We start from the raw sequence: 15875 nt of genomic DNA on the forward strand, positions 1-15875 counted from the left end.
CTAACATCCTCTGATATGTTGCACATGAATCTTTTCCCCTTGTCTACGCTCTCCCCGTGTTTCCTGTTCTTATTTCCATTTCAATCTTTTTCTCGCTCCTCTTCCTGCAGGGTCTTCTGGATTTGAAGTCCCGTTTTGACCGTTTCCTACAGGAGTCTTTCAGCAACGACCGCCTATTCAAACAGACCATCGCTGGTGATTTTGAGTACTTCCTCAACCTCAACTCCCGTTCTCCTGAGTACCTCTCTCTCTTTATTGACGACAAGTTAAAGAAAGGAGTAAAAGGGGTGAGCCATCTGACACTGCCCTTAGTTGTGTTAGGGCAAATTATGATGTCCCAAGCATACTGCACTGTAGGCTTTGTTGCCACACCTTTTGAATCTACAAAGACCACATACCACCATTGTGTCATTATGCCAAGAAGAGATTTAAGAGTCCAGAAAATTACTTATTTAGTATCTCTGTTAAGTGGGTCTTTCTTGGCTAAATTAATTGGCTAGTATGCTAATGATACAAACTAGCAAGTTAACCAGGTTTTTTTTCTTTTCCTTTGTTCCTTTTATATTAATTTGTCATATCATTAAGTTTGTGTCATTATCTCACTTTTATTTTTAAGTTTTTAATTTATAAGTTGAAAGTTATCATTTGTAGGTAACTTGCTATATGATCCTGTGTCCTGTTCATATCCAGCTTACAGAGCAGGAGGTGGAGTCCATTTTGGACAAGGCTATGGTACTGTTCCGCTTCATGCAGGAGAAGGATGTGTTTGAGAGATACTACAAACAGCACCTGGCCCGTAGGTTGCTCACAAACAAGAGCGTCTCCGATGACTCTGAGAAGAACATGATCTCCAAGCTCAAGGTGGGAAGGAGAGTGGATGTAATGTAGACATCAAATCTCTTTGTCTTGCGTCAGGCTCAGTCCATGCCTATGAAACAGGACCAATACATAATCTCCAACCGCTAGATCAGTGATACTCAAAGTGTGGTCCGCGGACCGCCAGTGGTCCGCGAGCGCCCCCAAGTGGTCCGCGGGAGGATTGCAAAAAAAAATCGTGTTTCTCAAATCACCTTCATCTGCGTTCCAATGCAAAGTTACGAGTACAGCTGTTTTCTAAATGTTTTCTAAATTAAAAGTGAATCAAAATGTAGCCTAAATAAGCCTAAGAATTTTGTTCAATTTGTCTAATGCAAACCTGCGTTTTGAGTCATGTCTCTTCAGTTAGCCTGTGTTACCTAGGTTACCTAGTTAGCTTCCATTCCAATAACAGGATTTTCATATCAAAGACCTCCTGACTATTGTGAAAATTAAGTAGAATCTAACAAAGAGTGAAGTGAACCGTTCAAAATACAAACATCATGGATCGGTGGCTGAAGAGAAAATCTGAAGAAACGACGAACAATGTAAGCAACAAGGTGGAAAGACTTCCTTCTCACATTGAGCGCGTCAGTGTTAGCATCGAGTCCCATAGTGCTAACAGTTTGCAGCAGGAGCTAGCACAACACTCTGAAAAAGCGGCTGCAAAAGTGAAACGTAAATACAGTAGCGATTACATTCAATTTGGATTTTTCTGGACTGGAGATGCTGAGGATCCAAAACCTCATTGTGTTGTGTGCTATGACATATTAGCTAATGAAGCAATGAAACCTGCCAAACTCAAGCGTCACTTCGAGTCAAAACACAAGGAATACGCCTCGAAACCTGTGCAATTTTTTTAGAGAAAACGTGAAGAGCTTGAGCGACGCACGAGAAAGGAAGCCACACAGTTTTTTATGCCAGGGAAAAACGCGAAAGCTACCGAAGCCTCATACAAGGTCCCCTACTCATTGCGAAAGCTGGCAAACCTCACTCAATCGGCGAGACCTTGGTTAAGCCAACTGCAAAGGTTATGGCCAACATAAAGCTAGGGGAGAAAGCGAGTGAGGAACTTTACAAAGTACCTCTGTCCAATGATACAGTCAAGCGGCGAATAACATCCATGGCTGCAAATGTCCAAGATCAGCTGGTGACACGTCTGCGTCAGAGTCTTTTTTTCTCTCTCCAACTGGACGAGTCCACGGACATCGGTAACGAGGCTATTCTCCTCCGCTTTGTGCGGTACATACATGCGGGTGCTGTTCACGATGATTTTCTTTTCTGTCAATCCCTACCAACCAACACCACAGGAGAGGCGATATTTGAGTCCCTAAATAACTTCATTGTGCAGAATAACATTGATTGGAAGAGGTGTGCTGGCATGTGCACTGACGGTGCCACGGCGATGACAGCCAAACACAAGGGCCTGGTTACGCGTGTACGCGCTATCGCTCCCTCTGCCGCATCGACGCACTGCTGTATCCACAGAGAGCAATTGGCAGTAAAAAAAATGCCACCCTGTCTTAAACAGGTTTTGGATGAGGCCGTAAAAATTGTCAACTTAATTAAAAGCAAGGCACTGAACTCACGTCTTTTTAAAGTTCTGTGTGAAGAAATGGGGAGTGAGCACACAAGACTTCTTTTCCACACAGAAGTGCGCTGGCTATCGCGTGGTAAAGTTCTCACCCGCCTCTTTGAACTGCGCGATGAAACCAGCTGTTTTTGCATCAAACTGATGAACTTTATGGCAGAATGCATGACTTTCAATGGCTCGCAAAACTAGCCTTTCTTTCCTTTCTTCATCAAATCACAACCAAAGGCAATAGCTCTGAACAAAATTAATATGAAACAGTAATTACACATACATCTCACAAAAATCAAGGTCAAGGTATATGGTAGAAGCCTAGCCTAATTTTGCTAGTAGCCTATTTATTACATATTTTGTATTGTAATATTCTGCAGACATAATTTGTAATATAAAACATAATATGCTATTGTAAGCCTAATATAGACTGTTTTAAAAGGGGTTTTTTTGGGCGGGGGAGGGGGGGTGTTGGCCGACTGGTTAGGTGGTCCACGGAAAAAAATTTTTATGATCAAGTGGTCCTTGGTGTGAAAAAGTTTGAGAACCCCTGCTCTAGATGAAGCAGGAGGTGGTGGAAGGGGCACGTTTGTCTTTGTGTAGAACAGATACACTGCAAATATTCTGTGTTAAAAATGATTTGGACCTCGCATTAGAACAGATCACCTTGGCTTAGAGGCACTGATCATAGAGTTACTACTGAATACTTCTTAAATACAGCACAGTTCACAGCAAAAGGCCTCATTTATTTTGGAATTCTTTTTTAACTAGTAGGTTTATCAAAGCAACAAGTTAATTGTCACACGTATTTATATAAACTCATTTTAGGATGGAGGTAATATGAAGGGGGCTTGAAATTACACTACCCCCACTCCGCCCCCCCATCCATTCCACGTTGGCCTGTAGCCAACCAGTGTTCTGAAAGTCTTTTCTATTGTTAGTCATCTAAAGTCCTTTACACATGACAAGCTGAAGTAGCCCAAATCTGATATTTTTGCCTATAAATATCACATCTGTGTCATTATTCATGACACAGAAGTGATCTTTTTTTCTTTTCTTTTTTAAATCTGTTGTCACCAGTGTCAACCGGGTCTCACTTAAATAATGGACAACAACAATAGTGACAGGAGTCAGTGGAGAGATGAAGGAATTTATAGGTTGCTTGATATTTGGGGAGATACTTCATATAAGCATTCAAGCTGATGAACCGTCATCTTATCTCCATAGAAAATAATCTGATTGCACCACTATATAATTTCTTATCATGATGGACTGTCTCACAAATATTACTGACAAGTCTCATGTACAGGAGTTCTACGGCACAAAGACATGGTTTTAAAAAAGAGCTCAACAACCAGTTTATTAAAAACATATACACATTAAAAGCACCCATTATTAGAATCAGTTAAAATAACAAAAAGTCTTTGAAATGGGAGATTGGGAGAGAACTTGTGCATATCCACGTCACACCAGTCTGCTCTCGCTCTCGCTCTCTCTTGCTCTCTCTCACACACACACACACAGAGTTATGTTTTTGTTGCTAATGCACCATGTGAGTCATGCACATGACATTATTTGTTATTTTAAATGTGCACACACTGGTCTGTTCACACTGATGTCAGATATGGGCCACTTACAAACCAAAGTGGCTGGTCTCAGCAAAAGATAAGAATGAAGCATTAGGGCTGTTTCTCCACCAGAGACATGTCTTTCATTGGGTGGGCACCTATCTTTTCTCGTTCTCTATGGTGAACTGGTGCTTTTATTGCCCTCATCTCAATGCAGGCACTTGACATCTGCTCAGCACTTTGTGCACTTCACCTGTTTAGGAGTTAAAGAAATTTACCCAGCTGAGTAAATAACCATGATCAGGAAAATAGTTCATCCAGGGCAAGGCTTAGCCATTGGACACCAGCAAAACTGACCTCTGCGAATTCCCCAAATATGGGATTTTTGGGGGGGGATTTTTTCCCCCTTTTTCTCCCCAATTGCACTTGGCCAATTACCCCACTCTCTGAGCCGTCCTGTTCGCTGCTCCACCCCCTCTGCCGAGCAGGGGAGGGCTGCAGACTACTAAATGCCTCCTCTGATACATATGGAGTCGCCAGCTGCTTCTTTTCACCTGACAGAAGTTTCGCTGGGGAGACGTAGCGTGTGGGAGAATCATGCAATCCCCCCCCAATTTCCCCTCCCCCCTGCACAGGCACCCCAACCGACCAGAGGAGGCGCTAGTGCGGCGACCAGGACACATACCCACATTCAGCTTCCCACCCCGCAGACACAGCCAATTGTGTCTGTAGGGACGCCCAACCAAGCCGGTGGTAACACGGGGATTCGAACCAGTGATCCCCGTGTTGGTAGGCAATGGAATAGACCGCCACGCTACCCACATGCCCAAATGTAGGAGTTTTGACTGCACAATTTCTGGTAGTGGGGGGGACTATGTTTGCACTCTCTCCTGATAAACTGTGTTGATATTAACAAAAAAAAAGAGAGAGACAGCCTAAGCCTAAGTGGAGACAGCCTAAGGATTTTATTGCAAACAAAGCATTAGAAAATGTGTTTGCTTGACAGAGGAGTGTTTCATGCTTTTAATTTGAAATTTGATTTACTATTTATCTGTCTTTGGTTAGTAATGTGTAACTACGTTCTTCTTCCTCTCTGTGCTCAGACGGAGTGTGGCTGCCAGTTCACCTCTAAACTGGAGGGAATGTTCCGAGATATGAGCATCTCCAACACCACCATGGATGAGTTCAGACAACATCTACAGACAACAGGGGTGAGACTCTTAATACACTAGCTCATGCTAGTAACACTGTATGATGGACCACTAGTTATAATCGGTGATGAACACATGGATGGCTAACTGACCAACTCTGAACTGCTACTGAAAGGTGCTGTGTGGGTTTGAGTAAACACATTTTCCTACATATGCATCACAATATTCTTGTCCTCTGAATGAATGTTGTTGATAACTGGCTCATGTTGTGCTATCACATAAACTTTACATTATGTGCTGTCTGTATTCACTATACTGCCTTAAATTATAAAAAGATGAAAATATTCTGTTTCAGTGTCATGACACGACTTAATTATTCATGTTTATTAACTGATTTATTTGTTGCATTCAAACTATAATATTTTACCTTCAATTTGTTACACCACATGTCCCCTGAACAGGGGTGGTCATCGCATAAACAAGATATTCATACCAAACTAAGTCATAGCTGCAGTCACAATATATATTAAACAGGATCTGCAGAGCAGTACATTACTCAGTAGGTAATAAAATAAGCAGAAATAGTGCAATTAAATCAGTGCAGTATAAATAGTTTGATCAGGCTGCTAAGTTGCATTTGTGTTACTACTTGTTGTCTAACCTCAGGTGTCTCTGGGTGGAGTTGATCTGACTGTACGAGTTCTGACCACTGGGTATTGGCCGACACAATCAGCAACGCCCAAGTGTAACATCCCCCCTTCACCTCGTCATGCATTTGAGGTCTTCAGAAGGTCAGTAGGTTTCTTAGCTTTGGTCCAGGCTTTGACAGGTTGGGTAGTATTGTTGAAATATGTTTGTACAGTGGCTAACTGGTTTAGTCCAGAGGTTTTTAGCTTTTCACTGTGTGATCTAGTTGCGTTTTAGTAATGTTAAACTACACTTTATTCTGTCAATTAAAAGCCCACCAGAAGGGGCGTCCAGGTTGCGTAGCGGTCTATTCCGTTGCCTACCAGCACAGGGATCTTCAGTTCGAATCCCCATGTTACCTCTGGCTTGGTCGGGCGTCCCCCCACAGACACAATTGGCCGTGTCTGCAGGAGGGAAGCCGGATGTGGGTACGTGTCCTGTTCGCTGCACTAGCGCCTCCTCTGGTAGGTCGGGGCACCTGTTCAGAGAGGAGGGGGGGCAATAGCGTGATCTCCCATGTGCTACGTCCCCCTGGTGAAGCTCCTCACTGTCAGGTGAAAAGAAGCGGCGGGTGCTCCACATGTATCGGAGGAGACATGTAGTAGTCTGCAGCCCTCCCTGGATCGGCAGAGGGGGCTGGAGCAGCGACCAGGATGGCTCGGAAGAGTTGGGGTAATTGGCCGGGTGCAATTGGGGAGAAACGGGGGGGGGGGGGTCCACAAAAAAAAAAGCCCACCAGAAGCAGACCTGCTACCAATTTCAGATGAGAATCATGCTTCTGAAGCCCCATTAATTCAGTTTGAATTCCCTTTAGTTCAATTTGAATTCCCTTGTTTGCTACCCAGCCTAACAACAAATCTAACTATCCCCTGTGGCCCACTACAGGCATAATGGTAATTACTGCATGCCTGTTTAGGTAGATTGACTCTGTGGAATTTTAAGTCTTTGTGACTCTTTTCATGCATCCAGGTTTTACCTTGCCAAACATAGTGGCAGACAACTTACACTACAGCATCATATGGGTTCTGCAGACTTAAACGCCACCTTCTATGGTCCAATTAAAAAGGTATGTGTAATATTGCAGTAGTTTATAATTCACCTTTAATTTAAATATTTAAATTAAGCATTCTTCAAAATATCTACTGGTGCCATTTGTTTCTCCATCTCGTGGTCCTCCTGAGCCTGAGCTCATAACTATGACCATGTTCTCTGCACACTAAGTAGGATGTTAACTGAAGCGTGCACATTGTCGCTCACTGCGAAAGGAGACATGTCCATTCACTCTGAAGCTTACAGCCACAGTAGACTAATTTTTTGATTTAAAAAAAAAATGCCCCACAACCTGTTACACTTATGATGCCCATGCCACCTTGTTTTCCTGAGGCCAACATTTGACTAAACCCAACAGAAGAAACTGATTCATACCCAGAGGAACAGACAGCTAGCAGAGGAATCAGTGAAGGAAACTGGGCAGCCACCTTCAACTAAAAAGCCCAAGAAGAGTTATTCCTTTCACCCTGAGAGGCTCAAAAAATTGACCTGACTGTGTTTATTACGTATTGAGTTTATTGTAAACAATATGGACCAACTGTTGCAAGCAACTCCAAATTCGCACCTGCAGCTAAACAATTTAAAACATGACAACAAAAGCCATAAATACATGCAATGCAGCGATGTTTCAACGCCAAGAAGTCGCCAGCAGATATCATGATGAGGCATGGATAATAATTAAGTTTAAAACCACTGTTCACAAAATTTAAAACGCAAATGCTGCTGAAAAAATTGGTTGACTGTATATCCGATATACTTAAACGATATGATGTGTGTGGGGAGGGTAAGATGTTCAGTATCAATGATCCAATCAGTCGTGCAGCGCCAGTGGCGAAATGATAAATTTGTGGTGCGACCAAATTGTTTAATTATTGTGCTAGTGCCACAAACAGAAAAACTGCCACTTGTCTAAAATGTTAGTCTGAAGCCTTGATGTATGTTATACTAATGCAATAAGACAGTTGATTCTGCGCTCATGAGAATTCATTATCAGAAAAGGTCATTATAAAGTGATTATACCTCCTAATCAGTAGTGTTTTACAAATATACAAGCTACAGTGTAATAGAGAAATTCTAGAAAAGATAAAAAGGTCAACTATGTACGTAGAGAAATAGTCTTTAATGCAATGTTCAATGAGCAGCTCCAAATTATTTAAATTGTAGAAAATCACAAAATTCTAGTTCTTTGCTAGCTTGACATAAGAGCACATGAGTACACAAGAGTACATGTAGATTTATTATTATTTATTGTATTTATTGGGCTGTCCTAGACTGTAAAGAATCGTTGAAATCTTAAATTGACTATTGTAAGATACACTATATAGACAAAAGTATTGGGACACCTGGCCATTACACCTACAGGAGCTTTTATGACATCCCATTCTAAATCCATAAGCATTGATATGGAGTTGGTCCCCCCTTTGCAGCTATAACAGCTTCCACTCTTCTGGGAAGGCTTTCCACAAGATTTTGGAGCGTGTCTGTGGGAATTTTTGCCCATTCATCCAAAAGAGCATTTGTGAGGTCAGGCAGTGATGTTGGACGAGAATACCTGGCTCACAATCTCCATTCTGGTTCATCCCAAAAGTGTTCGATGGGGTTGAGGTCAGGGCTCTGTGCAGGCCAGTCAAGTTCTTCCACACCAAACTAACCCAACCATGTCTTAATGGACCTTGCTTTGTGCACTGGGGCACAGTCATACTGGAACAGAACAAGGCCCTCCGCAAACTGTTCCCACGAAGTTGGAAGCATAGAATTGTCCAAAATGTCTTGGTATGTGAAGCATTAAGATTTCCCTTCACTGGAACTAAGGTGCCTAGCCCAATCCCTGAAAAACAACCCCATACCATTATCCCTCCTCCACCAAACTGTACAGTTGGCACAATGCAGTCAGGCAGGTAACGTTCTCCTGGCATCCACCAAACCCAGACTCATCCATCAGACTGCCAGACAGACAAGTGTGATTTGTCATTCCACAGAACATGTTTCCACTGCTCCAGAGTCCAGTGGCAGTGTGCTTTACACTACTCCATTCCCACGCTTGGCATTGTGCTTGGTGATGTAAGGCTTGTATGCAGCTGCTAGGCCATGGAAACCCATTCCATGAAGCTCCCGGTGCAGTTTTTGTGCTGATGTTAATGCCAGAGGAAGTTTGGAACTCTGCAGTTATTGAGTCAACAGAGCACTGGCGACTTTTACGCACTATGTGCCTCAGCACTCGTTGACCTCGCTGTGTGACTTTACGTGGTCTGCCACTTCGTGCCTGAGTTGCTGTTGTTCCTAAACGCTTCCACTTTTCAATAACACCACTTACAGTTGACCGTGGAATATCTAGCAGGGAAGAAATTTCATGAACTGACTTACTATAAAGGTGGCATCCTATGACAGTACCACGCTTGAATTCACTGAGCTCTTCAGAATGACCCATTCTTTCGCGAATGTTTGTAAATGCAGACTGCATGGCTAGCTGCTTGATTTTATACACGTGTGGCAATGGGTCTGAATGAAACACCTGAATTCAGTGATTAAGAGGCGTGTCCCAATACTTTTGTACATATAGTGTATGTTTAGGATGGGTGTGTCAAGGTACAAGAAATAGAAACTATTAATATTGAATGATAAATCGATCAGTAATTACCTTGATAACCGCATAGATAGTTAGAAGAAAACTTTGGTCAGTCGCCCTGTCATTGTACAAAAAGAGCCATGTTTGTTGGTTCGCTTAACTTTTGGTTTTATGTGCACAGGAGGACGGTTCGGAGGTTGGAGTGGGAGGGGCCCAGGTTACAGGCTCCAACACCAGGAAGCACATCTTGCAGGTCTCCACCTTCCAAATGACCATCCTCATGCTGTTTAACAACAGGGAGAAATCTACCTTTGAGGTACAGTATAGTGGATCCACTAACTGCCCTGTCACTCTTGGCACAATTTAGTATGATTGTCACAATACTGTAATTCCGAGAGTTTGATCCCATGTAACCTGGTATCACAATACCCTCTGAGTATCACATGAACATGCTAAATAATACAAACACATTACTTGTAGATTCATATGCAATGGCTGCAGCAGTCCAATGTAAAGAATTTCAGTATCACTATTTTTTAGGTTTGTTTGTTTCTTTTGTATTACTTCAATTAACCCTGGTGCCTTCCCACTGCGTAGGAGATCCAGCAGGAGACAGACATCCCAGAGCGCGAGCTTGTGCGAGCACTTCAGTCGCTGGCTTGTGGGAAGCCCACTCAGAGGGTTCTCACCAAGGAACCCAAATCCAAGGAGATAGAGAATGGCCATGTGTTTACAGTCAACGACCAGTTTACCTCCAAACTGCACCGTGTCAAGATCCAGACAGGTAAATAATGTCAACTTTTGACTATACATCCATCCATTATCCAAGCCGCTTATCCCAATCGGGGTCGTGGGATGCTGGAGCCTATCCCAGCAGTCATCAGGTGGCAGGCGAGCGACACTCTGGACAGGCCGCCAGTCCAGCACAGGGCCGACACATTCACACCTAGGGACAATTCAGTACGGCCAATTCACCTGGCCTACATGTCTTTGGACTGTGGGAGGAAACCGGAGCACCCGGAGGAAACCCACGCAGACAAAGGGAGAACATGCAAACTTCACACAGAGGACGGCCCGGGACAACCCCCAAGGTTGGACAACCCAGGGTTCGAACCCAGGACCGCCTTGCTGTGAGGCAACCGCGCTAACCACACCACCGTGCCGCCCCTGATAGCGATATTTTTATTTATCTATATTTTGTAATTATTTATTTTTATTTATATATATTTATTATTATTATTTGACTATACAATTGATTTGTAAAAGTAACTTTTTTTTAAAAGAAAATTAAATTCATTTTTTTTCTATCCATTTATCTATTAACCTCTATTTTACCAGGGAATAACACATTGAGGTTCTTTACCTCATTTACAAGCATGCCTGTGCTATGACAGCCGAACACATTAAGATGCCCAGTTAAAGCAGAAACATCAGTTATATATTAAAACAAGGCATCAGAACATTCATTCACAAAGTACAACAGCATTAAAGCCCTAATAAATTATGGAAATACAGGTCAAGAAGTACCAAAAAACATACTGTCACACAATCACATAGCGATAGCATACTGTCGCATGTGTTGAGTGCTGTCAAAGAAATGGTGTTTATTTGAATTAGTTGTGATGATGTAATTACCGCAGTCCACATGTCAGCAGGTATACACCATTTATTTAACAGGTACAACTGTTTGATCTGTTTCCTATTGTGTGACCGAAATATTGTTCATAGTTCCATCTCTGTAAAGTGTTTGAGGCAGCAGGGCCAAAATACACTTATATTGCCATTACTGTTCTCCATAGCCACCATTTGATGCAATCAGGCTCTAACATAGACTTTATTCATTCTTGAGGCCATGATTTTCTAATTTTCTGTATCTTTTTTTCTCATTCTCATTTTACCTTTTAATATATGTTTTACTCAATGGTTTTGTGTTTTGTATCAGGTGACCTATGTTAGCAACACATCAATTCACATTCCTTTTTTATTGAAACTGTCAACTGAGATTGATTCAGAATGTTGTGATTGGTGTCATCATGGATTAGGATATAATGCCTGCCAGTGACATTTATTTTCTTTGTTGTCCAAGTGGCTGCTAAACAGGGTGAGTCAGATCCAGAAAGGAAGGAGACGCGGCAGAAAGTGGACGACGACAGGAAGCATGAGATAGAAGCCGCCATTGTCCGCATTATGAAGTCCAGAAAGAAAATGCAGCACAACGTACTAGTAGCAGAGGTCAGTAAACTTGTTATACAGCTTGCGTATAGATTCTAAAACTTTCTCATCAGTAAGTCATCACTCATAATAAAACCAGACTTCCCTCGGTGTCCTAGCAAAACAAGGAATTTGACTACAGATCCAGCGCTGGGGCAGATCAATAGGACGGGCAATTGATTTTCGTGAGGGGGCATACAAAATGGCCACAGCGACTGCAAAATAGCAACAACAGCACCACTGCATGTGCACTACCACACTACACAGCACTTTAAAGTTTTTGTCAATGAAGTCTTTTATAATTATGTTATTATCACTATTTTTGTCATAATATTATATATTAATAGTAATAATAGGCTCCAGAAACCCTCCGCAAAACTTGCGACACGGAAAACCAAAGGCTGCGTCACCTTTAACTGAGTAGTCCAGCCAGGGTCTGTTGTGGTACCATGCAGTTGCAAAAGTCCGTTTCTTCCCTCAAGTCATTCGAGCTGGAAACGTGTCCAGTTTTACCTGGTTGGGTATATTATCCCTGAGGTCGGGGGCTACTGATCGCTGCGGGGTGCTTGCTCTGGTTTGATGCGGTTAGCAGCGGGAGGGAGGAGTTGTTGTTTGAAGCTGAGCTTGAGGAGGGCTGGTGTTGCTGGTTGTGGCACCGGCGATGTAGCGTCAAGAGCGGTGGAGGGCTCACAGGCTGGTAGCAGCACTGGTGGCACGGAGAGCGAGGATGCTGTTGTCCTGGTTGAGATGGGCTTCTTTTTTTTTTTTACTAATTTCTGATGTCCATTTTGCCAGCCCGATTGTAATCATACCGATGAAGTGGCGGTCTAGCCTTCTTCTGTTCCAGCACTGTTAGCTAATTCCACCCGCCAATTTAATTCAAAACTTGAGTCAAGTGACGCGATGCTGTGACGGTTCAAAAATGACATCAATCACACAAACAGGTTTATATGTGAGGGCAGGACCGCCGTCAGCAGGCAAGGAGTTCCAGTGAGCGGGCACAGCCCGGTCTGGCCCACCCCCAGTGCCGGCCATGTTTGACCATGATTTCTTTTAAATTTCATTGTTTAAAATTCAGATGTGCACCTTCAGTGTCCTTAAAGAGAAGATGTTTATCCTCGGAAAGAACTGTCATTTTCAAGGCGCTCCGTGATACCTTAACCCCACAATGAGGAACCCCTTTTCTAGATATCTGTTATACAGTTGCTATAAGAATAACACAGAGAATGGGTATTGTGATTGTTGTCTGGTTTTCAGTTTAATCTGTGCATAGTTTTTTTTGTTCAAAAGAAAATTCTCAGTCCTCTGGCTTGAAGCACATCCATCCAAAGAGCAAATTGGCATTAAATATTGGAGTATAAAGTTACTGATTGTATTTCTGTGTTTGATTTATATCCCCAGGTCACTCAGCAGTTGCGAGCACGATTCCTCCCTAGTCCTGTAGTCATCAAGAAGCGTATTGAAGGACTCATTGAGAGGGAATATTTGGCACGAACACCAGAGGACCGTAAAGTGTACACTTATGTAGCATAAAACAAGTGGATTCAGTGAAACTTATCACCAAGTCGAGAAGAACTGAGAGCCTTTTTTGGATTGCGATGTGTTTAAAAGAACTTGAACGAGTTTTCATCATTGATCCTGGGAAGCACTGGGAAGCTTAACTTTTTTTTTTCTCCATAAAAATGTATTTGAACTAATTCAAAAGAGGGGGAGGTTTTCTAACAATATTAGATTTCCTCTGGTGAGAGAGTTGAATAGAAGTGGTACAGCTTTGTTGCAGTCATTTTTATGTGGCCTTTTGGGGGAAAAAAACATTTAAGTGTGTTTGCCACTCAGTTACAGTCTGTTTGGGACAAAAGAAAAAGGAATGAGCATAAAGATGAGAAACATGTTACCAAGCAATCACATGGCTAAATGGAGACAAGAAAATTTTGGAATTTTCTCCCATTTCAAACATTGATGTAAATGTTATTATGTTTGTGTTTTGTGGCACCATGATGTCTGTACAGGTTGTCAGACAACAAAGGTCTTCTCCTTCCATAAGATTTCTAAATCTCAGAAGAGGATTACAGACTACAGTTTATTGGTACAGATCTGGTTTGAAATGCTATTAAAATATTTCGGGTACGTTTAAAAAAAAGAAAAAAGGTTGTTACAGAGTCTGACAAGATAAATCAAGCACATCTCATGTAGGAAAAATATTGGATGCCATATTCTTTTCTTTTTTTGGGGGGGTTGCCACCTTTTTCTCCGCAATTGTATCCAGCCAATTACCCCAGTCTTCCGAGCCGTCCCGATCTCTGCTCCACCCCCTCTGCCGATCCGGGGAGGGCTGCAGACTACCACATGCCTCCTCCAATACATGTGGAGTCGCCTGCCGCTTCTTTTCACCTGACAGTGAGGAGTCTCACCAGGGGGACATAGGGCGTGGGAGGATCATGCTAGTCCCCCCCAACCCCCCCCCCCCCGAACAGGCTCCCCGACTGACCAGAGGAGGTGCTAGTGCAGCAACCAGGACACATACCCACATCCGGCTTCCCGCTCACAGATACGGCCAACTGTGTCGGTAGGGACGCCCGATCAAGCCGGAGGAAACACGGGGATTCGAACTGACGAGCCCCGTGTCATTGGTAGGCAACGGAATAGACCGCTGCACTACCCGGACACCCCTGGATGCCATATTAGGATACTGGTCCATGTCATATTTTGGTCAGGTCTGTGCTAGCGGTGTAAGAGATGGGGAGCTGTAGCTTTATACAGCAGTGGTCCTCAATTGTGGGCTGTAGAAGAAGATGCAGGTTATCTTTCTAACCTAAAACGACACCAGCTGATTGTACTTCTTGGCGCTCCTCCCGTCAGGTTGAGGGTTTGTTGATCAGTGAAAGCAGCCGGTGTAATGTGTTGGAAAGAAAACCTGCATACACACTGCCCTGCATGGCACATGACTGAGGACCACTGCTTTACAGCATGCTTTTATCTAACAGGTTGATGGGGGGGCATCTAATGCTCTATAATTGGTGTATGGTCTCATGTCACTTTTTCTGTTCTGGCCCACTGTAGTATCAGATCAAAAACAGGACAGAAAATGTTTCTTTTTGAATGGAAGGTTCCTTGCAATGCAGGTATCAATTGTTATTATTTTTTTATTTTATTTTATTTTGTCGTTCTGCAGTTGCAACAAACGGAACCAATCTAGCATCTGTTTTAATGTGTACAAATTGTAAAATAATGATTGTACTCACTGTCAAGGTGGGTTGTACAGGGCCTTGTTTTCATCATATTAAATGTAGCATAAAGAAAACCGAGGGCTGTTTTTATGTTCACAGAAAAGGCACAGTACACTTTCTGAAATGCTCTGCTTTCCAACCATAATTGAAGCTTAATGTAAATGGTAAGCCACAGTCGAACTTCATTTACTTCCAGGAGGAGCTTTGCAAACTTCTGAACCCTGCAATACATTTTTTCCCCTGCAGTGTGTTGATGGCGAGATGCTCTTCTCATAACAGTGTTCACCAGGCAGGCTTCAGTTAATAATAGGCAGCCATGTGCAGCACTTTTCTTCACTGCATCTATAACACTTGTGTAGTTCACCAGTGTGCACGTCCAACAACCAAAAGGCTTGCCAAACATGTGGTGCGCTCCAAACCCACCATGGGCAGCATTATAACGCCCTTAAGGGCGTCGTTTGTTAATGCCTCCTTAATTTGCAGGGTTTAGGGGTCTCCCTTCCACACCTGCTCCGCACTTCTAATTCTGCTCAGCCCATCTGGACCAGCTCCCCTTTGTCTCACATTGTGAGGCGAACGCCATCTGCTGCCATTCTTACGGATGGCTTTTAGCTCCGAAGGGAGCGCCGGTTCAAACCCCCTTTGGCGGATCATTTGGGTCACGATTCCTCCGTTCGTTCAGATCTCCCGACCTGCTTCTGATGTCCGCGGGACCCTTCCTTTGGCGTGCTGCTCTCACGCGGTCCGCAGCCCGCAGAGAGGATACGTAATATAACCTAACGGGGGACGTGTTTGTCTGGTGACGTCAGCGTCCCGAGGAAAGACGCCTGTTTCGGATTGGGGAAAAGGAGACCGACTGGGAAATCAAACTGGGAGAGGGGGGGGTGCGATTCGCACAATATGACGGGAGACGCTGGAAAATGTAACCTTATCTTTTAGTTTTGACTCGGGGATTTTTTTTTCTTTTTCTTTTCTTTT

General features: G+C 43.2%; 1 protein-coding gene across 1 annotated transcript in view; it reads left to right on the forward strand.

Moving 5' to 3' along the window:
* Positions 1-14955, forward strand: part of cul3b (cullin 3b) — a 52674-nt gene extending 37719 nt beyond the window's left edge. Inside the window, exons 8-16 of the mRNA XM_056283861.1 lie at positions 111-287; positions 691-861; positions 5109-5216; positions 5823-5947; positions 6813-6909; positions 9641-9775; positions 10057-10243; positions 11546-11691; positions 13072-14955. Of these exons, the coding sequence (XP_056139836.1) occupies positions 111-287; positions 691-861; positions 5109-5216; positions 5823-5947; positions 6813-6909; positions 9641-9775; positions 10057-10243; positions 11546-11691; positions 13072-13203 (1278 nt within the window). The 3' untranslated portion in view covers positions 13204-14955. The remainder of the gene's footprint in view (positions 1-110; positions 288-690; positions 862-5108; positions 5217-5822; positions 5948-6812; positions 6910-9640; positions 9776-10056; positions 10244-11545; positions 11692-13071) is intronic.
* Positions 14956-15875: the final 920 nt, after the last annotated feature.

Source organism: Lampris incognitus, chromosome 7 (genome assembly GCF_029633865.1).
Source record: "Lampris incognitus isolate fLamInc1 chromosome 7, fLamInc1.hap2, whole genome shotgun sequence".
NCBI classification, from domain to species: Eukaryota; Metazoa; Chordata; class Actinopteri; order Lampriformes; family Lampridae; genus Lampris; species Lampris incognitus.